This window comes from Lathamus discolor, chromosome 2, assembly GCF_037157495.1.
Source record: "Lathamus discolor isolate bLatDis1 chromosome 2, bLatDis1.hap1, whole genome shotgun sequence".
Taxonomy (NCBI): Eukaryota; Metazoa; Chordata; class Aves; order Psittaciformes; family Psittacidae; genus Lathamus; species Lathamus discolor.
In genome coordinates, this window is record NC_088885.1 from 126,513,804 (window position 1) to 126,541,658 (window position 27,855).

At 37.8% G+C, this 27,855-nt stretch overlaps 1 protein-coding gene across 10 annotated transcripts in view; it reads right to left on the reverse strand.

The window, feature by feature from the left end:
- The window catches only part of EYA1 (EYA transcriptional coactivator and phosphatase 1), an 89,533-nt gene that overhangs the window by 3,222 nt on the left and 58,456 nt on the right, over positions 1–27,855 (reverse strand). For all 10 annotated transcript variants that reach the window (XM_065669390.1, XM_065669394.1, XM_065669393.1 and 7 more), the window contains 5 exons: positions 10,307–10,365; positions 9,958–10,118; positions 9,639–9,753; positions 9,199–9,320; positions 7,148–7,248 (listed from right to left, as the gene is read on the reverse strand). In XM_065669390.1, coding sequence (XP_065525462.1) covers positions 7,148–7,248; positions 9,199–9,320; positions 9,639–9,753; positions 9,958–10,118; positions 10,307–10,365 — 558 coding nt within the window. The remainder of the gene's footprint in view (positions 1–7,147; positions 7,249–9,198; positions 9,321–9,638; positions 9,754–9,957; positions 10,119–10,306; positions 10,366–27,855) is intronic.

Below are 27,855 nucleotides of genomic sequence, written 5' to 3' on the forward strand. Positions count from 1 at the left end.
CTACAACTTCTTATTGAGGCTTTCTTCATCCTGCTTCAGCACTTCCTGGGTTAATTCCTAATTCTATTAAAATTGGTGGCAAAACTCCCATCTCTTCCAATTGTCACTTCGACATTGACCTCCTTTTTTCATTCATGTCTTCTCAAATTTTAAGTTAGAAAACAAATCTGAAAACAATGTGAAACTCCCTCTTTCCAGCTGCATATTTACTGTAAGCCCTGCAATATGACCTTATACTTACCACAGAAGGCAGACACCTTAGCACAGAGCCTATCATAAATTTGTCTTTAGAAGCTCAGGTAAAAACAACTGTCTGTCAGTTTATAAAGAGCTATTATTTTAGAAGAATGCTGCTTCATCTGATAATGGTGTGATGACGAATTGGGTTGAATTTATAGAATAAAGAAGAGATTTTAAAAAGAAATGCAACCATTTAGTAATGGCAAGTCTCTCTGAAGTCAAATGGCAACTGTGCAATAATCAACTGTTGCTCTTGTGAGAGTCAGAGCAGATATTACTGAATCAATTATTAATAAGCAAGACGAAAGAGTCACACATGATCAGCAAATGAGCGCTGTAAGGAATCTGGGAAATGTGCACCCAGTGTAGGACAAGTGTTAGCAAGCAGAGTTGCACAATTAGAAGGATGGCAGAGTAAAGGAAGTGGCTTTCACTTCAGTATAGCTCTAGTCTGCCAACATAGAAAAAAGTTCCCATTAGCAGCTGGAGAGCATTTGATGAGCACCTGGACAGTATACTGTTCTTTAGTTCTACCCAAAAGAAATCTGTGTGTTTGTTTTCCCCTTAAAACCAGTCCAGGATGTTAATCAAAGGATAATGAGGGGGAATGACTGGAAGGTCCACTTTGATATGACACTCCTGATCTAAATTACAATGCAACATTGATGCATTAACAGATGCCCACATTCAGAGTATGCCAAACTTTCAGACCAAAGAAATTTCTTTAGGAATAAAATAAAATGACCCACAAGGAAGCATCTCTGGAAGAGTTTCTGTTCGGCTTCTCTTTACTCTGGATGTTACAAAGCCTTAAGAAACAGATGAGTAAATCTCAGCTTGAAGATAAATACATGAGCAATAGCTGCTTATGGAGAGAACAAAAATTCAGAGGCAATTCAGATGTTGTTGGAAAAAAACGTTTATATTTCCAAAGCACTTTTACAGATTAATCCTTTCCTTAAGGAGGAAGTGTTAAACACTATGACACCAACAATTTCTACAGACAGACTTCCATTGTACTGTCTCTGTACTTCACCAACAGAAACTAGATGCAATTAGCTCATTCACAACTCCACGTCCCAGTGTCTCTTCCCAGCTACATTATAGATAGCCTATCCTCTGTGCTCTGTCAGGTCAGACACTGCTGCTTTCCAACTCAAATCTTTCCTAAAGATTAATTTCTCTCACCATGATCAGGAAATGAAACAGCAAGAGCAAAACAAAATAAAAATACCTCATGTTCTCCAGACTTTCCAAAAGCTTTTATGCACCTATCTCTTATTTAGGCTGTGAGATATCCCTGGCATAATTTATAGCGTCTGATAGGGGATACATCAAGGACAAATAGGCACAGGTTTGTGCTTGCAGCAGGTCCATGCAGTGTTTGTCATCCAACTGCACTTGGCCGGCAGTGCCTACCAGTGCTGCCTCCCTTCCTTGCACACTGCAGTTTCCTTCTCTCACAAGCCCCCAGCCAGGTAGGACCTACCTGCTCTCCCTTGCCAGCCAACCATAGCTCCCTGCTTCTCCTAGTCAGCTTGGCACCACCTCTGCCACAACCACTGGGTCAGAGAGGTGTATTCAGCCTAAGACATGGTGTGGTCAGGAGTTTGGTGGACACCTGCCATTGCATAGTGTGTCTGCAGAAGCCAGGAGCCAGTGACATGGATGCCCTCCAAGGTCATACAGCAAACTAATGAATAGGGAGAACTGTAGTAATAAATTCTTGGCTTCCAGTTCCCACTTCATGCAGCTCCAGCATTATACTGCTTCCCTAGTAACAACCTCAGCATCACAGAGCATACACACACCAGGCAGCTAGGGCAGTTAAAGACCCTGATTGATTTAACAGAAGGTTTAGCTTCTGCTAAATCAAATTACAGCGACTCTTGCTAGATGCCCATATGCAATATCGAGTTTTGGATTACCTTCAGCTGTTTATGGTCAGATTTTAAACCAAAACTTTAAGTGATTGTTATTTTGGCTGTATCTTTCTATTCCAAATTCACTTAAGTGTTCTCTGCTTTATTTATGCCCATCTGTAAAAGGAGCATACCTCCATTTACTACATATAGTTACAGGGGTGAGGTATGGAATGATTCTGGAGAGTTCCATGAAAACAAAGAGGTTGTGTAAAACTCAGGATCATAATTATTTTCAGTTCTCCTGCATATAGGTCAAAAGACAAGCAGCACACTCCCCAGAAATAAAGCAAGGCAGGAACGCGGCAGCTGCACAGGGCTGGAATCTGCACTGGTGCTCTTTGCATGGCTAAACACAGCCGATTCAGATCTCTATCAGTCTAACTCTATAGCACAGCTTTCATATCTAAAAGGAGCTTCACAGCTAAAAACCTTATACAGATCTATATGTATCTTTATGTACATGTTTGTGTATGTATGTGCAGTCTCACACACATATATGTCCACATATATGCATATATGTTCACAGGGCATATAAGGTAATTTTCACCTTATCTAAAGTAACAAATGGTTGTACAAAACTAAAACACTTAAAGTAACAAAATTATCATACTAAACCTTACACATTATTCTGGTATTAACACACTCCATTCATCCACAAGTATTCAGCCCTGTCAAAAGTGGCAACACACCCACGAGATGGAAGAACAGAAGCACATTTTTTCTTACAGAGTGACTGGGCAAGAGTTCCTTTGTATATATATTTACTAAATATTGCCTTTAGAAAGCCACGCCTGCCAGCAGTTAGCACACATGTCATGTACAACGTGTGTCTTCTGAGCACACTGAAAAATGGCAGTATCTCATCTACTGCTGTGGGAGAATGGATGACAAGTGCTAACCACTAATAAATAGGCGGTGTAACTGGATGCTATGCTATCTAATGAAACTATAAGAAAGCTTTTCTTATTGCATATTGGAATATGTATCTAGACTGGTACTAAACCAACGATTTTGTGTAGATTTTGATATCTTCCAAGTAAATATGAACCTTTCGTCTTTTAAAAAACATTAACTGCTTTGTAGATGATACTTGGTAATAAATACATTTATGAAATTTTTAATGATTTAATTGCGATGGCATTTTGAAATGAAATATAGTGGCAAAAGATTGAATTTGGGTTTGGTGTAAAAAACATGAAGAGTGAAATTATTTAGTAAATTAATAACTGCAATATTATTAAATAACTCAGAAAAGAAGGTATTTTATTTCTGCCATAGAAGCAATATTATTTTTCGATGTGTATTTACTAAAAGAACCAAACTTCAACTAGTTTCTTCAACAAAATAAAGTGTTTCTATAATTACACGTACAAAATAAAGCCACTTTTTGACAGCAACTTCAAAAAGTGCAGACTATACTCCTTCCCTTAAATGAATACATATTTGTACAAAAACTGTACTCCTGAGATTTGTGATGGATTTGAATAGAAAACTCATCAGTTTCTGTCATCTTTCACAGTATTTTTGTTGTGTTCCTGCCAGATTTGCTGAGCGGTCGTCTTTACTTCCTACCCTAAACCTGACCAGCACAGTATGACTGTGAGCTTAAAAGCAGTGGCATATTGGATACCCATTTATATTCTATTTATTGCTCCACAAAGATTTATGATTTTTCCTCCCAATTTCCCTCCGAGGCAGCAGGACCATTTTGGAGACAAAGGGAGAAGCCGATTTGCCCAGGCTCTCCCTCATCACCTGATGTAAAATCCAGCTTCTCAGTGCAAAGAGCCTCCTTCTTTGTCTCCTCTCGCAAATTAGAAATCCTTTGGAGTATTCTCTTAAGTAGAAAAACTCAGGAGTTGAGGGGTTTTTTTTCTGCCTTATGAGTATTTCCCTACTGTGTCTCCAAAGGCAAAGGCAAAAGATGAGCTCAAACAAAGCAAAACAAAATAAACCAAAACAAAACTAAACAAAACAAAACACAACTAAACAAAACAAAAAATCACAAAACACAAACCAAAGCAAGGCAAAACAAAATGCCAAGACAATGGAGTCTCTGGCAGAAAACCCCAGAAACTTATTCTGCTAATAGCTGTGTCACCACAGTGGCACTCAGATGCAGTGGCTCTGACACACACAGCACCCACAGGGATGTCGGCAGCTGTCCCAAGCACCCCTTGGCTCTCACACCGGTTTCTCTCTCCCCTCCTCTCCCTCTTTGCCCAGGGAAGCTCATCTGAAGGTAGCAACCTCCATGTGAACCCTGGCATTACAGCCAAGCTGTCTGGTTGCTGAACTGATCCAGAACGGTACGATTATTCCTCAGTCTGCAGCGCAAACATCCTGAGAATTTTAATTGTCTTATAAAATATTTTGCTGGAGGTGAACAGCTAAACAAAGGTGTTGATACCACGGCTTGTCCCATGCTACGTGAAATGTAAGAGCGTGTGGTTTCCTCAGTGGATTGTATCTGTTTTCGTCAATCAAAAGGGGCATTCTGTGACAAAACCCCAGTCTATCATGAAAATGTTTCTCAAAAGATCAATGAGACATTAAACATGATTAAAAAGTTTCTACTATTGATTTTTACAATAATGCCAATAAAAAAGGAGATTTAAAATGTGTTCTTTATTGTTCCTACTGTTGTATTGATCAGGACTTTCTCTGAATGAAGGACATAAATGAAAATCTTGTTTTATGATGAAGAAATTGATAAATAATTGGTAAATATCAAACCTTAACTTTCTTACCTCCTAAGCTGGAAGTTCAGCTTATTTTACTACACAAACACAGAATTAAAGAATATCTCAAATTAAATACACTCAAATTTACATGCTCACTTAAAAATAGTCATTATAGTTTACATGTTGTCAATGAAATTCTATTTAAAGAAGGGTGTATCGTTTACTAAGTAGTGTAAAGAAACGTACATATACTAAGAGCTTCACCTCAGGCCAAATCCTTTCAGCAAAGTGCTTATCAGGAGATAAGCAATGCAATGGATATGTACATCATGCCACTTTGGATTGCTGGGGTTCGCATGTTTTTTGGGAGGGAAATTTCCTGTTTTGTTTGCACACTCTCCACAGAAGGTCTAGGTTTTTATTGTTTTCTAATACAGCGATACCATTTATTCCTAAAACAGGGCATACACCTTTAAACTGAAGCACAGCCTACACTAAGGAGCATTCCCATGCAGACTCCTCCTAATAACTCTAAAAACAACCTGAGGGGGTGACAACCAAAAAGGCATCATCTGAGTTGGGAGCAGTTCCTAGCACTGCAGGGCACCATGCGGTTCTTGCTCTTGCAAGATGCAAGGCCCAAATTTAAGAGGCAAATACTGCTTTCACAGTGTGATATGGTGGCTTCTTTTTCAGTGGAGTAATGAGCAGGACAAGAATCAAATAAGCATTTTCCTTAATCGAATTAATAGTTTCTCCAGGAAGGCAGGGCTGCTGGTCTACTTATTGACTTCTCTGGCATTGCTGCGGCAGATAATTTAATCCAGAGCATCTAACATGCTTTGAATCTGAAAATTCCTTCCACTGAGTAAGAATACACAGAACTAATGGCACAAAGGAACTTTCTATACTGCTACTTGTCTTAGCAACTGGAGAGGCTTTTTCTTACGCTTTTCTGAATCACATTTCCTGTTGAAAAAAAGCACTGAATTAGATAATGTTACTGAAGGGACTACTCCTGCCGTTATCATATACAACACTATTTCACCGACCACCAGAAAAGGAACAAAGAGAAGAATTTTCCCCCCTCCCTGATCTTAAATGCAGCTTTTAAAATGTAATCATTTACAGCGGGAAAACATTTCTCTGCAAAGATGAAAGGCGTTTCTGAAAGAGAAAGGAGCAAACTGTTCCCCTCAGTCCGCCAAAGGGATATATGAAACTGAGACTGTACGAAGTGCTGGGACGAGCCGGGAACCTAACCACAATGCTTCAGGGGCACAAAACCCAGATTTCATGAAGCAAAACCAGTCAATGGTTGTTAAAACACCATGCAGACTAATTAGTTTCACTTCTCCAATTTAGGAAGTTATAGTGGAAACAGATATAGAAGTACTGCAGAGAGTTTCATTGTAAAAAAAGCAGCTGTGTGAAAGCAATACCTGCAAAAAGAAGCAAGAACAGAAATGCCCATTTTCTCTCTCTTACTGTTCAAATAGCCAGTATTATGCCTCATTCTTCCAAGCAGAGTCTGTATCTGCTGTACTTGGGTAGAAAAGCAAGACCAGGAATACTGCCTATTTGTAAGTGGAAAGCAGTGGGGTTTACTGGAGCTTTTTATGAAGCTCACACCATACTGGGATAAAAAAGTGAATTTTTTTCCTTCTCACATAAGGAAAGCAAAAAATAAAGAAGACACAGTCAAAGAGTATCCTCTGCTCAGTTAAATGAGGTTATGAACAGGACAAGCCACAAGTAGTTACCTCAATGCAGAATCCAAATTATTGACCCACTTGGGGGTTGTAACTATATGATCTTAAGGTCCTTTCCAACCCTAAACGTTCTATGATTCTAAGAAAACTGAAATTTATGTATACCTACTACTCCAGGCCTACATATCTTTTCAAGGTGTGACATATAAGTATTTCATAATAGCCAATTTGCACACTGCCTTTGACCAGTAAGAACTGCCATTTTTTGCTTATACTCATAACATCCTATATCATATTTTGGGATACCAATGAAAACAGAACTACTAGTTCTTGGCACAAAAGCTGGGGTCCATTTTCTGGCTCCTTTTTGAAATACATCAAACATACATAGCTAGCTTAATGTGTCTTTCGGAGAACAGCTGGGCACGTCATCATCTACAGTTTTATGCCGCTTTCTACCAGTCAAAACATATTTCATAAAGCAAAGATACAAAACCCAAATCAATGCATACTGTCCCATATCAAAGAAAAGACAATTTTGCTTTCAGACTCTTGATATCAACCCATACTGAAAAAGGGCTGTTACCTTTTTTGCGCCTTGTTCTTCTTCGACACCATCCCCTATAACAACATATACTACTTTTCTTCCAAATCTTTGAATTATTCGCTCAAAACAACTTTCCTTTCCTGAAAGAAAAAGATCAGGCTATTCAGGATAGGTGGTGATGGGATGACATCAAATAAATCACTTTTTAGCATGATCTCCCCAACACTTTGAACATACAAGCAGAGCTACTGGGAGAGAAGAGCCACTCCCATGGGATGGTGTATCAAGGCTGATTGAAGCTTTCCTGCTGCCACAGAAACTGATAAGCATCCTTAAAATCTGCTCTGTGAGGCCCTTTAGTACACACGCCATGGTAGACATAGCATACTAGAGGTCTACAGTATCACCTTTCTTGTCTCCTTCCCTAATCTGAGACAGGTTTCTGGAATTTCCATACCAGGAGAATTCCGTAGCCAGCATCCCGAACTGAGCAATTTGATTGTATTTGAGTTGAAATGCTAGCTTTTTCTCCACAACCTGTGACAAGATTAATCACAGCTCCTGACACTTGACTTAGAATGTCACCCAAAAAATTTAGATTTAAATGCCTGTAATCCAATACATGGGCAAGGTTCTTGATTCTGCACTGGGATCCATTAATGTGCTTAGTTGCTTCACTGCACAGACCTAGGGAAATGATCCCAGTACTCCAGTTCTACACACAGGTACTGATACTGGTAAACTTCAGGTATTGGTAAGCCAGAAGGAAAGTAAATGCTTACAGCTGAGTTTTCTCTAATGTCCCCATTCTGAAAGATCACTTCAGTGTAGTCATGGTATGTGCTTACCTTTGTGCCTACAGCAACCGATGGGAAAAATTGCATTTTTCAAAATAGCTATTTCAGCTACAGAAAAACACCAGTGTAAGAGCAAACAGGATGGAAATTAAAGGTTTTTAGCCAGCAGAGAAGCCAAACTATTAAATGACAACCTTTAATAACAGTGCCAGGCATAAGAAACCTCAAACACTAAGTAGGTTGAAAAGGTGCTTGAAAAATATGAATCATGCCATGTTACAAAATTCTCATGGCTTCCTGTGAAGGTTAGTGATTGAATGCATCTTTTTAAAAAAACAAACCTGCCACCCTGTCACAAGTGAATATTTATTAAAATACATTTTAATTAAAATGTGTATTTCAAGTATTATAATTCAAAGTTTTAATTTACTTTAAAGTTTTGACAGACAGTACCATAAGATTCCTATCCAGGGTACAGTTTTAAATCTTTTATAGTATTGCTTTCAAATTTCTACATAAAGCTCTCAACCAAGTTTTGTTGGCGGTTTTTTTAAATAAAATCAAACAAAATAACCAACCATTTTTTCTCAGCCGTTTAAGCTTCCTGTATGTAGATACTTAAGAACACATGAAAAATGTTTTCATGCAGCCCACAATTTTGAGGGAATCTGAGACAGAGCAGATTTGTCATAATCACGTTAAAAACTACAAGCACCATTGCCATCTGGTCCTACGTACTTCTACATACTCAGAATAACATCTTTTATATTGAACCAGAAAACAGAAATAAACATTTGCCTGGCTGAAGCTTGTTACAGCCAGTATGAATGAACTTAAATAATCACATTCTGCAGCAAAACATTCTTGCTTCTGCTAAATTGTTTACCAGAATTTGTGCCAGAGCCCATGACAACAAATGGAGCCAGGGCTTACCTTTATAGAATTTCTTCTGCTAATACAGGCAGACTTTAGTGTTCTGTACTTACAGCCTAGTAAGAAGCCTTCTCAACTGCTACATAGACTCCCAGTTTTGAGAAATGATGACAAAAAGCAATTATACTTCATCCTAACAGACGCTGCATCAGTGTTAATAGAGCTATAGAAACTTTCTGTGCTGGATCGTGAAAGACATTTGAAAAGCACTTTTAGGATGCTTTACCATGACAAGTGTTTCTTAAGATCAGGTATTACTAATGTCAGTAATTAGTGAATGCATGTAATAAACATACACTACAACATACTTTTATTTAGAATTATAGCTTCAAATGTATCACATTATAAAAAATAGCTCACCTATTTTAGTTGCACTGTAAATATTCTCTATGGGAAACACAACCCCTAGTCCATATAACAAGACTTTTGCCAGAGCTGGAATTAGCTGAGTAGTTGTCACAAGGATGTTCACGCAGTTTGTCCTATGGAAGAGAAAATGCAAACATCCTTTTTTAACAAAGCAACACATAAAAAACCAAAAACCAAACCAACCAAAAACAGAAAAAGGAAAACCTTATGCCTCCCATCAGAAACCCTCACTATTATTACTTCCACTTTCAAAGAAGGTTATTATTTTTTTCCATCTTACAGGAAAGCAACATAGTGGCATGATCACACTAGAACAAGGAGTTAGGAGGTCCTTCAGGTTCAGCATTTTGCCCACCTGGCCAGGCAGCTTTTCCTAGATCATAAACAGGCATCGTACAGTTTTCTAACTACCCCGTACACTTTGTACTCACCTAGAATGAATAAGAGTGAGTGCTTTCAATGCAAGTGTTAACCAAGAATCTGTCAAAGCTTCAATTTCTGCTCTTAGTTGTAACCAAGCCTCTCTTTTTGCTGGACCAAGAAGACCTGTAGAGTAGATAAGGGCATGTCTGCACTGAAATTAAGTAACATTCTGTCATTTTCCTTTGCTTTCATTAGCTCAGATACAATTTTCCATACACTGCAAACTAAACAGCTTGCTGAATACTACCATGTTAAAAAAGGAACAGAAAGCAGAAGTCCTTCCCTTTTACTACTTCTATATTTGTTAGATACTCCAGAGTCACTTGCCTCCGACATTATTTTTGTAGGTATTATATATTTCTTTTACTCGTCTGTAGCGGAAAGCCAATTTTCGCATCCAGTCCACTCCTCCGCGCACCCCTGTTGCAAGGCACAGATTTGCACTTGTGGCAGCTGCGGGAAAGCCGTCTGTTCCAAAGTTGTAGGTGCTAGTCAGAGATAAGAAAACCCCCAGATTAACAAAAGGCAACAGGCTACATGCAACCACCACTTTGCTGGGCTGCAAAGGCTAGGACAGCTAAAAGGAGAGAGGGCTACTGTAAGTGTTACAGCAGTTCACCACTTTCCCAGGAAGGAAGAGCAAAGCAACTTTTTATCTTGTTCAGTTCTCTTGTACCTTAAATCTTGGCCATTGTCGTCTGAAGACACATCATCAATGTGAACCTGGTCGCATTCCTAAGGCAAAAGAAAGACTTTATCATTTTCTTGATCTTGCAAATCACAAAAGTAAAGCTATAAAACACTACAAACAATCTACTCATCAGGAATATATTTAATTGTGGAAATCAGTAGATGGCAGTCTTGTTAAAACAACTATTTTACCTATTCCTTGTACTCATTTCTTGGAATAAACGCACACCATCATTAGCTACTACTGTTAAATGGCCCTCCAAAAACACATTTTTGTGTTTAGAAAGGAAAGTGGTTAAAAACAATTAGCATATGTGTTCCATAAACGTTCTTGTAGCCTTTCAGGTACCTTAAAACATCATGCTGCTCAAAGCTGATTCAGTCAGTGCATAAGTGTAACTGAAACCAGACATTTTGGTAAATGTAACATATTAGAAAAATTAAACCTGATGCTAACCGCCAATGAAATTATGACCTCTGATTGCTGTTGAGCCACACACCAACACAGCCTGAGGCCAGTGTTTCAGAGGAGCACAGATGAAAAATCTGTTCCTAGTTTGCCATTCATTTGAGAGTTGTGAGTTTCCTTCTCTCTCTTTGGTCTTAGTGCATGAAAGCAGCATGCCAAGATGAAGAAAATCTGAACAGAAATAGCCAAATCAAACCATCTTTCTTCAGTGACTATATGCAGCCTAACACAGCACACTTATAATTAGCTTTGTCCATCATTAAATTAAAAATTGTAATGCACAGTTTATCCACAAAAAAGAAGAACTCCATTAGAACATTATTATTAACAGTTTAACTTTTGGCAGGAAAACAAATAAACCTCTGGCGCTCCAGATCAATCTCAATTCAGTGCTTGAAACAATAATGGATTTCAATTATTTTAATAATTTCCTCTTCTCTCTTTTAATGTGAAGTCCTATAACAAACATGATGTATTTTAAACATGAAAATACTGCAATCCTTTATTTTTGTGTTACTGCTTTCCTCTGAACAAATTTTTCTCTCTCCATGGATTTGTGAGGAAGGGAGGGAAGACAGAAGTGGAAAGAAACTCAAACCAGCTGTTCCCAAACAGAATTAAAATCATGACCCTCAACCCTTTTTCTAAAACATCTATTTTCCAGCCAACCCTCTCCCAGCAAGCAGCAAGCTCCAAGGAGGAAAAGACTTTGACCTTGTAACCTTCTCCTCCTCTCCTGAGGTCAACAACCTCAGATAAGAAAAAAGCTGAAGAAGTCTCTCTGGTCTCACATGATGGCTGTGGATTCTAGCTTTTTAAAAGCATAGGTCTACAAAAAACACCTCTGAAACTTTTCTAATACTTTGAATAATTACATATGGTCTTTTGCACGTATAGTTCTTCTTACTGTAATGTCTACTCTTTTCTGTTTTATGCATAGGAAGCTTATGCTGGAAAGATATGTAAGAGTGACAACCAGCACAGGAAAGACAATACTACATTCGCTCATATTTAACTACCATATAGTGAATTTCCTCCTCAGGCAGACAAAATGTATTAGATGTACAGACACAGCTGAAACTACAAGTGTGAACACATGTTGCCAGGCTTTGAAAATCAACTTACCTAAAAAAAAAAAAAAGAAGAAAAAAAGACAAAAAAAGACGGAAGCTTCTTCAGCAAGTTATCAAATTCAGAGAAATTAAGTTTTCTTTTTGCTTAAAACTGAAAGCAACTGTCCACCTAAATGCCTATAAAATTAACCATTCAAATATGAACTGAGTGTAAGCTAACAAAGGTACACCCTCCTGAATCCATGAGTTTCCCACTTTATCTTTTCCACTGCTCAGTGACTTCTGAAATTCTTCATGGATAGAAAACTTAAGCTCGAGTTGTCAATATAGCACTGAAAATTATCAAGTCAATAGACTTCTCCCCAGCCTGGAAACTATGACTGACAACTGGAAAAAATGTTACAGAAGAGGATTCAAAATAGAAATCTGTGAAAAAGAAACAATTTGTTTAGTAAGCACAAAACTAAAGGAAGAAATAGAAGCTGATCTTCCCAAAGAGCAGAAGCTCACCTTCTGAACAAACTTCCAAATTTAACTCTTTCAGGCAAAAGATACAGGCAGGGAGGATGCGACCACTACATTTTAGATCCCACAATTCCAGATAACCTGAGGACTTAGAACTTTAATTGACAGTGTAAGGTCTTGGGACCATCACAAGCCCTGGGACATCACAGACATCCTCCCCGTCTGTCTAACCATCTGCTTGGTGGGTAGAAAGCCAGAACTGAAATGATGCACTAGAAATAGAAATCACGGTAGTGAAAGAAAGAGGGATTTTGGAGACAAAAACCCAGAAAAGAAATCAGAGACTAAATATTGGTGGCTAAAGGTATAGAAACAGTGTAAAGAGAGCAAGCAAAGAGAAGAAAAGGTCACGAACATCACTAATCTCAGGTGAAATACTGAATAGAAAGAGATAGTATCCTCTTTTGTCAGGAATAAACTAAAAATCAAGCGAGGAGGTGAATGAAGTAAAATTAAAACATAAGAGATACATGTTATAATTTGGAAAAGATTAAAGACCAATGTGATTGACACTATGTTACAACTAAAGGAAGGTCACAAACAGTGCAAGACTGTTTTGTTCTTCTTGAGTGGCAGGACACGGCTTTGAGGCTAAACATGAGCTTTGAGTGCCAGGTATTTTTCACACAGTCTAGCTGACTCAGACTTTGGGCTAATGAGTGATGGGTGCATTTTTCAACCCTGAACATAGGAAGGAAAACCACTCATTTAGCAATTGCTCTTTTAGCAGTAAAGTTATTAAGAAATAACTCTTCAAAGAAGCCAGTTACCTGCCCACCACTAACTGATCTGGTCCAGTGCTCTTTCAGAACACCTTATATTTGTTTTTACCTGCTTGCTTTCTGTGTATTGTTTTGTTCATGAGCAAAGACTACCTGAGACACTGTTCAGTCCCCTGATTAGCTATAAGCAAGCACCCGTGCGTTCAACATTTTAAAATTGCAGTTAACTCAATATGCACCATAATCAGGGATATGCTAAAATAAAATTTGACCAACAAATAAAGTATACACGTCCAGAAAGTACATTTTGGAAAAGATGTATTTTAATAAAATATAAAGACTCATAAAGTCTTCAAGTACTTCCCTAAAAAGCTGTGACAAGAGCCAATTTAGAGCTAAACAGCGGGTTTACCAGATATATTTGACATTTTTGTAAAATTTTCATAGGAAATACAGTACTGGTATCTTCCCTCCAATTTCTTTGATAAAGCAATTCCTGAAATTAATACTGAAAATCCCTGTAGAAGCACTATAAATAAATGTTATTTATGCATGTGTATTTTATTATGATAGAAACATCCAGCAGCCAGCTCCAAAGAAGAACATTAGAATTGTTGGATTCTTTTTTAAAATAGGCTGAATTGGCAAGTAAGGAGCAAAATATCCTGTGGTTTATGTATAAAGATTATGCAGCTAGCTGTGTTTTGCTCCTAAAGGTGTTGACCTTGCAGCTTTAGTATATCCAGTTTGAAACCTTCATGAGGGGCTACAAGTGATGACATGTTTGTTCTGAAGGTTTGGATTTCAGTCAGACAGGCTAAGATGCAGCTCTGCACTTTGGGATCAATCCCTGGAAAGCAAAATGAACTTGGTATAGTTTAGGGACAGCACTTTCAGAAGGGCAAAGCATCTTAGATGTCTAAATTCTGTTCTCATATAAGTCTACCTAATTTGCACTGATTTTAATGAAACCATTGCCAGAGTGCTTAATTTTAATTTGAAAATGAGAGTTAGGCTACTAAAACATACACAAGTTTTAAAAGGCCTTACTCATGGTGTCACATGCATGTTCTGTGTATGGGGGCAGACAGAGGATAGGACAAGTATTCACAAAGGGCTATTTAGTGCAGGGAAGTGGCGCTGCTCTGTTTCAGATCTCTGCCACAGATCTCTTGCAGCCATGGCCAGATATCATAGGGCACGCTGGTCAGAAACCTGAATCAACGGGGTTTTCCTACAATCAGCACACTAGGTTGATGGGTGCTGTGGGAAACGGGAGGAGAATGGGGCTGGGTAGTCGCAGTGGGACTGGTTTGCCTGGCAGCTGCCCAAGGCGGCACCCCTAGAGCTGTGTCAAATAAGTGGTGTCTGGAAGCTGGGGAGGTTTGTTCAAAAGGTTTCATGGGGATTTACATTTTAATAAAGAGTTCGAGGCAGAGAGAAAATTCATCTTCTGCAAGTGAGAGAGCAAGTCCTGGAACAGCAGCACGGGAGAGAGCAAGCTGTGAAATGCAGGAGGATTTAAAAGCTGGGAGACCCCAGCAAAAACTATTGTCGAGGGAGGGAAAGGTGACATTTCCTATATAATTTTAAATTGCAAGTTTGGATGAGGCAGGATGCTATATAGGTGATATAAAGTATTAGTAATATGCCCAAAGCATACTTAGAGCAACATTATTAATGGTGATATCGAAGGGTTGTCTGTGGATTTACCAACTAGCCTTAGGGAAAATGAGAGTGTCAGCGCGTACAACTCAGCAAGCCTACCTACAATAGTTTAAGAAGTTACTATCCATGCTGTTCTTTGCAGATCTGTCACATCTGGCTTGCATGGATCCATGTGTTTGTGTCCCTCAGACCTTCCAGTGCCACAAATGGTAGCTTAGCTTGAAACAAATTTCCTGCAGCAGCTCAATTAAACCAACAGACATTGCATGGATTAACTGAGACTTGTTGCTATGTTCCCTCCCATCAGCTCTGCTCTGGGGCTTGAAGCAGCAGCAGATACATGCTTGCAGGAGCTCCTTAAAACTGCTGCAATCCTTTGCTAAGTGAAAATATGTCTCCAGTGAAATGCAGTAAGCCAAAGAAAAACAATCAAAAATGAATGACTAGATGAGTCTAGCTTAAGACTTGTACACGGAAAGCTTGTGTCTTCTCCTTTCTCCATTCCCAAAGCATTTGCTAACTCCTTCCTGCTAACTTTTCCTCCTTCTCATTTCTGTTTTTGTGTAACGAGCCAAAAACTCCCAGAGATGCTCCACAGTCATCATTCACAGCTCCTAAAATGCCTGGACCTATGTAGTCTTCTGGAATAATTCTTTTAAACTAACTTAAGGTTTCTATAAAGATTCATATGCAAAGCATTAAGTTATGGCAGCAAAGTTCTACAAATATTTACATTACTTTGCTCCTTCACTACCACCCGTCAAGTTGTGCACTTCTGCCATAATTATGTAAAATATGCCTCACTACTCAATTTACTGTAGGAAAATTAATAATAATAAAAAAAGATATTAAGGCTGCTACAAGAGTTCCTCTTATCTGTGCCAATACTACATGCCAAGTGGAGTGACGCAATGGCTAGTGTGCTGATCCTCTACATTTCATGTTACAAACCCAACAAAAATAAACCTAATAATTCTGCCGTCTTTGAATAATCACTGACTGTAAGATAACTCTGGACAAGTTTGCACATTATGAAAAGGAATAACGCGAATAGTATTATGATCATAACCTCAGAGGATGCCAAAGTAATACAGTCCCAAATCTGCTGATTATAGCTAAAATACATTTCCACATTTGGTTAATCATCCTGATTTACCGTGAGAAAACTAACACTATGCTGTCAACTAATTGTTTCAATACCTTAGTCTGCAAAGCCAAATGGGAGTGAAACCCACCCCCAACCAACAACCACCCTTTAGAAGAAGCTAATTTCATTTTGCCTTTACATCAGCATGCCCATTGAGACAGCCTGGAAGCTGGCCAACTCACAGGAAATGGTTGCTGGGATTCTCTGTTCCTCTCATATCTGTCATTATGCAATTATATCCACTGCTTCATTTTCCCTACTGAACAGTAGAGAAATTCGGTCATGTACATGTGAGAACAGATCTGGCATAACAAGTCAAAGCTGCAATCCTTTATAAATGTGATGTATCTGAAAAAAACATAACTGAAAAAAAAAAATATCCTGAAGTGTACACTGCTGTGCTTTTAATGCAGTTTTATGACAGCAGTACCTCTGTTTATGTCTTTTCCAGAAATATGATATACACCCTTTAAGATATGTACTCCACAAATACTCATCACTTCTATAAGCCACCACAGCGTGCTTTTTCAGAAGGCATGTGCTTACAGATTGTCAGAGGTTGGTTTTCCAAGCAAAAATTGAATATTCCAAAGCTGGAATGACAATTTGTGAATGACCATTTTTTATTATAAATCTGTTGGTTTCTACATATTTTTACTTATAGTTGGGATTATCTCCCTGCAAAATAAAAAGCAGACTGCTTCAACTATTCACTAGTCTAATTGCAGAAAAATAACATACAAGGATCCCAACATAATTTAGCAGTAGTCATTAAACTTGACAAATCTCTGTTTTTCACTTGACTAGAAGGATATAAAAATCTGTGGTATGTGTACAGGTTACAAAATTGAACTACACAGAACAACAGCCCACCTATATCCTGTGTATGTACATAGACATACATGTATGGCCTGTGCCAAATGCTCTTCTACTGTACTTCTATACTTGCTAAAAATATCAAACCCTCTGCACTTCCTTTCAAGCCAAGAAAACAAAGGCTGAAGTGCTGAACTTCCTAGCCCATCATTGCGCAGTGCCTGTTAACATACAACACAAATCCATGTGAAAGAGCAGAGACTACGGTTCGCAGGTTCTCAGCACTGGCACTCAATTGGCAGGACCTGTCATCTCTGTCTAGCCTGCACTTTGTGACCCTAACATTTTCTCTTCTTTCCCACCACAATTATTCAGCACTGAAGAAAAAAGGTGCAGATTACCTGTGGGTCAGGCACAGGATATGAAGAACAAAGAGTTCTTGAAATCCACTTCATTCTGTCTGACAATTTGTGGATGAACAGTCAAGGAATTAAATCGGGCTGTGAAGGCTTTCAAAATACTCCCTTTTTAAATTTAAGACTATAAAGCAAAGCTTATAGTGTAAAAAAAAAATTCCGCTCCCCCCCCCAAACAAGACCCCCCCCCCCCCCAAATCAAACCCCACCTTTTACTGTTAAAATAGCACATCAAAACTAAAAAGGCAATTTAAAGCTATTAGCTATATACACTATTAGGTATTATAAACACTGAGGACTAAGAACTGAATTTATTTAACAAACTCATTTTCATAGCAAATGACTTTTTAGTGCTCTCTTGCACTGAACACATAACACTTTTAGAATGCTCAGTGGATGCCATTCTTTTCTAATAGAAAAAGTGATTAAAATCCTATTTTGCTTGGTCACACGAACAAGTGCATTCGGATTAAATATCATACTACTAAAGTAAACAGTGCTTGTTCCAAAATAAACACAGCTCTTATTCTGCAACTTCTGTTTATTGAAGTAGCTGCACCAAAATCAAAGTTTACATTTTCATTTCAGCTGCACCTTGTAACTGTAAGAATCCAATTTAAAACATGACTTAAAAAAGTAACTATATAGCAAACACAGCATGCCAGTTACATTCCCACAGCAAAAGAAAACTCTCTTTTGCTACTTTCCTTTTCTTCATAACTGTCATGAAGCAGATATTTCAAGGACCGATAGTGTCTTGGTATATTTACTTGATACATTGAAATCTTTCTATTGAAAAGGAAGATGAAAATGTAAAACTCTACTGCTAGAAAAGGGTCAGAAAAGCTCAGGATAATCACAGTAAGTGCAGTGTTCCAAACCCCAGAGCCTTCTTGCTTGATTTAGGGTGTAAATTAGTTATTCAGGTTCCAGTTCAGAGATACTCCCTGTGGTTCTGAATACGCTCATTACATTGCAGTTGTACAGAAAAGATAAAAGATGAAACTATTCTATTTCAGTAAGGGATAATCTTACTCAGGGAAGTGCTAGAGAGTGCCTCTCTAACAAATAATTCTTGCTATAACTCTGACAGAATAATTTGTTGTTCTATTTCTGTATAGTTTGCAGAAAAAGAGAACGGAAGAGGAGGGTGTCAGAGAAAGAATTTTGCCCATACATAGAAATGGCTAAATAAGACTTAAGTTTATCTGTTTAAAGAGTCTGTGTCACTCCTAGAAAGGACAGTGTTAAGTTCAAAATGTCAAATTCACTTTAAAAGTTCAGCACTTCACATTGTAAATACCTTCTTTACAACATGGTTCATGTTATCTGTGGATATATACTTTTGTAAAAAGATAAAAATTATATGACTAGTGAAAGCCAGTGAAAATAAAATATGAATGTGTTTAAAGAAGTAACAAAAGCCATGAACCTGGTCAACATGTAATGAATTATTCCCAAATGCATTAACTTGAAAGTATACTTTTACAACGTACACATTTTATTAAAACTATATACCAAAGGTTGTTCAAATATATTTAAATTTTAAACAATTTCAAAATTAAGCTTATAAAAAGAATGATTTTTCCGTAAAAGCCTGAAAACAACATCTCACATCTCAGGAAATGAGAGGTTCACATGGAAATTTTCACAAGAAGATGTTAACTCTGTATTTCAGTCCTGTGCAACCAATTAATTTAAACTTGCTTTGTCTTGGTGCTGTTGATGATCTCCTAAATGTATGAAAACCACAATGCTTTGGGCTAGCAAGTCTCCCATCCTTGTAATTATCTGCTAATGGGGCGAAGACAAGGATTAAAATTCTCTCTGCTAACCTGGGCAATGCAAACATCTAAAATGTTTGCACCTATGGTTAGCCTGAAGACCTTTGCACAACTCTGCATTTTTCTCCTTCCTTTTCTTTTTCCACTCAGTGTTGTGGGGTGGTTGTTGACCCCTTTGCCACTTCACAGTAGCAGAAGTAGGGAGTGAGCTGAGGCACCGCTGCCCTGCGCAGATGGAGCAGTGGATGACTACCTCTGGGAACTGAAACCAGGACAGAGTGCCAGGTGGATAGGCAGGAGTTTTTATGCCTTACAGCCTGACATTTAGAGAAAGAGAGGAGCAACAGGAAGGTAAATAAAGTGTTAAAGTGATGCTATGAGCTTGGTAGGGTCCCATGTGTTTCAGCTGAGCTGCATGTGTACAAAGACTACTCCATCTGATTTTCTTGAGAAAGGAAATCATACAGGATCTATTTTCAGAGGCACCTAGTTTGAAGGTACTCATGACTGGTGACGTGAAAGAAGTTAAGTGGTTAATAAGTTGCATAAGCAACTTATATAGGAATTATCTCAAGTAAACTAAGGAGGTATTTGTTATTTTTTGTATCTCTAAGATTCACAGAACCACGGTAGCACATTCCACAACAGTCAGGCATCATGCATTTTGGATGGGTCAAAGCTTTTAGCTGGGTTTTGCGCACACCAGCAAAGCCACAGTTCTGCCTATGAATGAAGACTTTGTTTTGCATTTCTGTTCATATACCTACAACTATATGTACCGTAATTTAGCCTCACATTCATGAAATGGAACTGCATGAGCTTTCTGCAAGTCACCCACGGTTGTAGTATCATGTAGATGAGAAACTATTTCCAGTTATTCCATCATATACATATCAGGGAAAATTCCTTACCATGATTTGTATTTCCTTTCCTTTCTTTCCTTCCTTCCTGCAGTGAACTGAGATGTTCCTGGATTGCTACTGTGGAAAACGAAATGCAAATAGATGGGCTTTGTGTCTCAGTCTGAATGTGCTAAGATGACTGCCGCAATGCCTGCTGGGAGTCCACATGTGTTGATGGGTCATTATAAACTGAACTCTTCATAGGACTTCAAGTACCTTAAAAGTTAGGTTTACATCTACAAATAAATGAGTCCTGTAGAAAAAAGGCTCTACTGATGCTTTTGAAATAATCATGTTCAGCTTTCCAAGAGCTCTCTGTTGCTGAAGGTGAACTATCAGAAGTTGAATCACAGGCTCTTCCTAAAGCACACTTAGCCACAGTCTGGTCAGGAGGTTCTCATTACAGACATTACAAACATCAAGAGCAGGGGAACTCTCGTTTTAGCCAAATGAGAAAAGACATTTTTGAATAGATATTCCTCTGTTGGGCCGCGGATGACTCTACTCTGGGTGACCAGGGATTAGCTGAGCTGCCATCCTTATAATATTTGGAAGTGGGTGGGAGATTCTTAATCAACAAGCTTATTCAGCAGCCTTTCATGTAATTACTTTTTTTTTTTTAGTTTGACTGCCCATAAATCCATTTTCAGCATGTTCTACAGCCCTTTCTACCTGTTTTTGCAATAAGTGACTACAGTTGTTTCTCATGTGATGTCAAGCTAACCAATTAGGATGTAGAGGGACAAAGGTTCACTAAGACTTTCCAGGATCCATCCTCCAAACACAGCCAAATCTTATACTCTTATATTTTATATATTCTCATTTTTTATACTACCAGCAATAAATATTCACATGGCTAAAATGAATGATTACATTCAACAGTCACCAAGAGCTGATTCTGCTTTCAGCTGCACCTTTAAGTGTAACGCTCTTCTGAAAATTATTTTCAAACAAAACCCATTTATTTCATAGATTGTTTTGCAATATTTCTAGTGAAGAAATATTGTTTAGAATATCAAAGAATGCACATGGTATTTTTATGGTTTGAGAGAATACAAAATGTAATGCTCCTAAGAATTTTTTTTTCTTTGGCATCATCTTAGTCAATATTTATTTTTGGGTCAGTAAAGCTACCACTTTACCTCAAGAGAGCTTAATCACCTATCAACAACACTGTTGCTCTGATCTGGACAAACAGTGTTTTTTTCCTGATTGACACAGCTAGGTTGATTTTCTTCCTTGCTGGTACATAAGTGGTGATCCCAGCACAACAAAGGAAATTGATGCCACAAGGCTACACCGAGGTCTTGCAGTGCTCTGAGACAAGTTTGCAAATGCAATGTTTTAAATAGAGCGGGGTTAATTGTGCATGAGGAAAACAAAGAGCAGGAAGCACTCAAACCTGCTGTGTTTACCTCTTAAATAGCCACTACTCATTGCTTAAAGAAGAAATCCCAACCCAAATACTAAGAAACCCCTTCATCCTCCAACAACTTTCTTTATGAAAGATCAAACAATTAAACACCATAAAGCTGCGGTATGGTTTGGGGATAATCATTAAATTCTATGCAATTTTTCTCATCTTGAGTGGAAGATAATACCATCTCTAACGTCAGTGCTACAGACTTAAGCAATGGTTTAATCTTTAAAGCATTCTGACAGTTTATCACAAACTGAACCTAAACAGAATAACTGTTAATAGCAACTAATTTCATTGATATTTTAATGCTTTCTCCTCCACATTTTCCTTCTAATAATATTACTTCAAAAAAAAATAAAGTAAAAAAATAGACAAGTGATACTAAGAAATAATAAATTTTATAAAGATTGCAATTACAACTAGTATATATCTTATTTAAATAATATTTAAATCTAATAAAAGGACAATTTTTTTCTCCTGAATTATTTTAATTCATACCTGTCAGTATTTTAGGTTATCTCAAGGACAATGGCATACCTTTCCTTAATTATACTGATTTCTGAAGCATTATTCCACACCCCTGCAACTGAAAGCCTAGAAGTATCACTTGCTTTATGGACAAGAGAAATGGAAGCTATTAAATGATACACACAATCACAAGTAACTTGTTTTGGAACAGCAGTACTTGGAGGAGCAAGACTGATTTACTGTTGTCTGATTTCTTCTTTTTCAATGGGTTACCCCATCATTTTGTAAACATAATTTGTCACCAACACCAGCCAGAGTTCCCTGTAACTACTTTTCCCCTTTCTTTCAGATCTGTTATCCCTGCTGAGAGAATCTACTAAAGAAGAATTTTTCATACTGACACCAACTGTAGTCTTGCTGTGAATAACCACATTCCCATAAAAATCATTCCATTTATTGCAAAGTTGTTGGCAGACTATAGGAATAATAGTCAACTCAGGAAACCTTTTATCCTGAAATCACATAGCTTAACCCTTTGCATGACCATATGAAGTTTATACATAAAACTTGCATTACCACACAGCTGATTAAATGCTTTAGCAAAAGCATTCTTGTTATTGGCAAGTTTTTAAATTTATTTCTTCACAGTACTTCTTTAAGTAAAAAGAAAAAAAAAGACTGAATTGGAATCAATGAAGCAGCATTTGGTTGTCTGTTTTTTTCTTATAATTTTTTTCCTTATAATTTAGAATGTTGTATTTAAAATTACAGGCTCTTTCCCAATATATACAATAATACATTAGTACAGATGGGTGAGTGTGGCTTTGATTATAAACTAAAAATTCAAAGACAGATAAGATAAAGAAAGATGTATAAATTTATAATGTAAAAGAACAATTAGAAAAATCCCTTTTGCTTTATGTTGTATTGTGGAAGATACTTCTGCTAGTCATTTATATTTGCTTTGTTAAAGACCAAACTAGTGGAGATTAGATTCAGGAAAGAGACATTAGTTTTGTCAGTCAGGCCTCTTGACAGTTTGGGAGTCAAAGGTTGCTTGTATTCAAATTTCTGTCTGAATTTATTAAAGTGATGAAACAAAAAAGTCAGGGTATTTTTTCTCTGCCATTTTTGTTCTGCTCATCAGCCTTTACTTGTGGGTAATTATGGCTTAATTTATGCCTTATTCATTTGACCAAGGCCATAATGGAAGTTTTGGACTTGTAAACACACATTTAAGAAAATAAATTAGTTGAAATATTTGACTTGTATTTTTAAACTTTCCAGTCAAAGAAAATTCTTAGTAAGCCTCTTACTTGAATTGTAACTGCTGCTACAATTGGCTCTCCCTTTGCCTACTAATCCTAGGGAAGGCGTTATTCCTCTGGGTATCCATATTCCACATTTGCAATGTGAGTTATACAAATATGTAGAAGAAAAAGAGGAGCTATTTCAATTGATTGAAATGATTTTCTACAGTTCAGAAGAGATCACTTGCTTAGATATTGCTGATCTTTCCTGTGGCAATAATATTTCAGCTGAGCTCAGGACTCATGTCAGCAGTCTGTACTTTGCTGTCACTGAACATGTAGAAACTATCATCTTTTGACAATATAGTACTGCAGGTAACAGTCAGGAAGTGCCTAGACTGCCATATTCTGACAGAACAAGAATACGGGGGGGGGGGGGGGGGGGGGCAGAATAAATAAATTAAACCAAATACTCCATTCCTTCAATATCTCATTGTTTTTTTTTTTTTTTGTTAAATTTTTAATTTACTTTTTAAAAAAAAACCTCATGTTTTAACAGCACACATTAAGATCACTTTAGTCCGCTACAGAAACACCGAGATTTTTGACCATATCTAAAGAAAAATTTAAAAAATGCAACTAACAGCAGTCAAATTTTACTTTAAACCACACAAAAATAAAAGTGATACGGCAATGAATAAAGGGCATAATCCCCTCCCCCTTTCTTTACAGTTTCATTAGACCATTGAACTGGATGAAATTCAGATAAAGGCCTTATTGTAACCAGACTGAAACAGTAGAAATCTCCCGAGACCGTGAAACTCAAACATTTTGGGAACCAACTTCAAGCACTCCTTCCGTGCTTTTAACAGAAAATGAATGAAAGACACTTCTTAATTTTTCTCCCTGTAGCAACATTTTAATAGAATTCCTACAAAAATAAAAACTCAGACCCCAAACAAACCAACTAAACAACCCAGCAGAAACATATTTGTTTAAAATACATGCATATGCACGTTTTCTTAAAATTTACACTACAATCATAGCACTCAACCACAAGAGCACAAACTGCATGGTGGCTCTGAAGATATCAGACAACTTGTAAATAACACTGTAAATTCATGCTAAAATGAAACCTAGGTTGAAGAGGCTGCTAGAAATTACCTACCATGCATACTGCTAAGATACTTATACTGTGGTTTGAAATCTTCATACTTGCCCAAGGACTAGCTAATGTGCTCCCATTCTACAAAATGGCATGTAAGGATGACACTTAGTTTCACCTGCTTTTCTAAAATAGAAGTATATTATTTTCAGAGACTAATCCTTAAAACACCAACCTGAATAATGCAAATCTGAGCTTAAGATGGTACCCAAACCAACAAGGAGAGTATTTTTTAAAAGTGACTATTATGTTCTCTTCAGTTTGCATTGTAAGAGTCCAGTGAGAAAAAACCCTGTTTGCCTCAAAGCAGTGGAATCAGCACAAAATAACTGCATTATGTGATCAGAAAGGATGGGCCGGGAAAGATATTTGAGTGTAAATTAATGATGATCTTACCTGGAATAACTTACACTCTTCCCCACTTGTAGCTGCACCACAGACTTGACTGGCTGCATGAGATTTTACACATCTCTCAGCTTAATCAGAGACTAAAATTCAAAATCTACAGCTCGAGAATGATGTTTGTGAAATTTTTCAGATTTTTAGGTTACAAACTAATAATGGGCTGCTTAGGAAACTTATGAATGTGTTATGAACAAGTCATAACTACAGTATTGACATCTGTAGCAGTAAATAGGCTTTTGTTCAGTAGCAGTCATGATATTTAAAGCAAATATAAAAAAAAAATTTCCTTCACATCAGTTCTGTGAAATACCAAAAGCCAAAGAGAAGCCTCTATATGCAAGAATAAATGTAAAGCAGTATATTAATTAATAGCAATATAAACTGCTTTTACCATTACTATTTATTCAATTATTTGGCATCACTGTTCTATTATTTAAGACTGCTTGGATGAATTAAATAATAAAAAAGGCCTATTCATATCTGAAATGACAATTTTGGCTCTACGAGGCCTTCAAGATGAATCACATCATTACCTAGTTTTGGACCTTACGCACTAAACCATCAAGCAGTGTATCGCATCTGTGCTTAGGACATCACCTGCACTGGTGAAAGAGCTCTGTAGTACACATATGGGCTTTGCAAATCCTCATAAGTAAAAATTCATTAAGGGCAGGTGCTTATATGTATCAGCAATATTTAAGTCAGGATTTTGAAATCTGTTAATGGATTGACAGGAAAAGTATGAAAATAGACTGCAAACTTCTCAGTCTGTTATATTTCTTACAGTTTTGCAACTCTTAATTTCCATCAAGCTTTAAACAATTTTTTTAGAACTGCATTGTTTCATTATTGTTTATAAGAGAATTTTCAAAGTGCTGTCTCATGTCATTCATTATATAGCAATCTTTATGGTACCCTTCAGAGACTGCCATTGCAGCACAACACTGAGGTTTCTGTTGCAATTAAAGCTGCCATACCTGGGGTAGATCTGTGATTCCAGTAACAGACCCTGTCTGTACACTGCTTTAATGCAGATATCACAATGACTTCCAGGTACATTACTGCTGCCCTTCAGTACACTATCTCCTGTACTGGCCAATCCTTAAATCTGGTTTTTCAGGCTCTGCAGAACCTAGGGGTAACGGGCAAGTACAATTGTTATAGTGAAAATTATGTAAGCATTTGTCATTTTATTTCCTGGGAAGGTGACAAGTACTTTAATTCTGTCACTGGAAGGAATACCTTTGAATGAGCAATTTGAGAGAGTATGTAGACAAAACATGTTTGTAACTGCTGGAAATTATTTTTAGGGCACCATCTTTGAGATGGGTTTAATACCACCAACAGTTAGCTTGCTTTCTATGACAAACCTTTTTTGGCTAGCATGCATGCTGCTGACAAAAGGGATACCATCCAGAGGGACCTTGACAGGCTTGAGGAGTGGCCAGTGTGAACCTCATAAAGTTCAATTAAGCCAAGTGCAACGTTCTCCACCTGGGTTGGGACAATCACCCATATCAGTACAGGCTGGGTAGTGAACTGATTGCAAGCAGCCCTGCCAAGAAGGACTTGGGGATACTGGTGGATAAATAATTGGACATGAGTCAGCAATGTACTCTTCCAGCCCAGAAAGCCAACCGTATCCTGGGCTGCATCAAAAGAAGCGTGACCAGCAGGTTAAAGGAAGTGATCCCACACCTCTACTCTGCTCCCTTGACGCCCGACCTGGAGTTCTGCGTCTAACATTGGTTGGGGTGACCAGCACAAGAAAGGTTTGGATCTGTCAGAGCAGCTCCAGAGGGCCACAGAAATTCTCAGGGAGTTGGAAAATCTCTCCTATGAGGAAAGGCTGAGAGAGTTGAGGTTGTTCAGCCTGAACAAGATAAGACTCTGGGGAGACCTTATTGTGACTTTTCAATATATAAAGAGGATTTATAAGAAAGATGGGAACAGACTTTTTACTAAGGCCTGTAGAGGTAGGACAACAGGTAATGGTTCTGAACGAAAAGACTTACAGCAGATAAGAGCAATAAATTCTTTACTGTGAGGTTGGTGAGACACTAAACAGGTTGCCCAGGGAACCTGTGGATGCTCCATTCCTGGCAATGTTCAAGGCCAGGTTGGATGGGGCTTTGAGCAATCTGGTCTGGTGGAAGGATTCCCTGCCCACGGCAGGGGGGTGGAACTGGATGATCTTTTAGGTCCCTTCAACCCAAACCACTCTATGATTCTATGAAATGCTCTTTACTACACTGGGCAGTTGGTGTGTCAATGTATTTCTTCACAAATCATTCCAGCCTACTATTTAGCCCACTTGTACTAAAGCAAAATCTAGTCATCCCAAACAGAAGCCCTGGTACCAAACAGCAAAATAGTGTGTGGAGTTCATACTGGTTACTAGTTCACAAATACAGACATCTGAAACACTGCCATGATTCGTGATGACTGATATGCCCTTGTGCTCTAAATGCTAGGTTGGTTTTTTAACCTGTGGTTTTAAAAAATGGACTTTCCTTGAAATGTATGAGTAACTCAAACTGGAACAATTACAACTTACAAAAATAATACAAAACAAAAAACCAATAGAAAACAAAGTAACTAATACAATGGAAAACTGGAAAGTATTCTTGGATGACTATTTGCAATGGTTTTTTGTCCTTTTCTTTAAAGTTGTTTTGAATACACACATTTTCTAATTGTGTCAGCAGAGAGAACATTCATGCCAGGATGTTCCTGAGGACTAAGACATTCAAGAGACCAAGCTGAAGCATTGTTAAAAAGCCAACTACAGCTGTACACAATAACAACTACTACAATCACTGGACTTGGCTGTCTCTTTTCCCTCTTGAGTACTTTATGACAGAATTATCATCCTTGTATCTGTAGCTATCATCCTTCTCACCATTACCATCTTTATCTGTAGATAAGGGGACTAAGGCAAGTGATCAGGAATTACAAAGTAGTGGCAATCACAAAAATGGGCTGTTATGTCATTTTGTCAACACAAATATGTATGTAAAATACATACACTAGAAAAGTGATTAGTACATAATGCCAGCAAAGGCTTACCCTATAAATGCTCAAAGCTTGAAGCAGGATTCAGACACAAAATAATCCAATTTTTAGCATGCAGAGAAGTTGAGCAAGCTTTTCTTTCTGGTGATTTCATTTTCACAGTCTTCCTCCTCTGCCTCCTTGGCCTGCCTGGCTGTGCCTCTGCAGCTCCCCCAACATCCGTCACTGACTGGACCTTCATACAACTTAACTAAGTTTAAATCTAGGCAACATCATACCTGTCACACCTG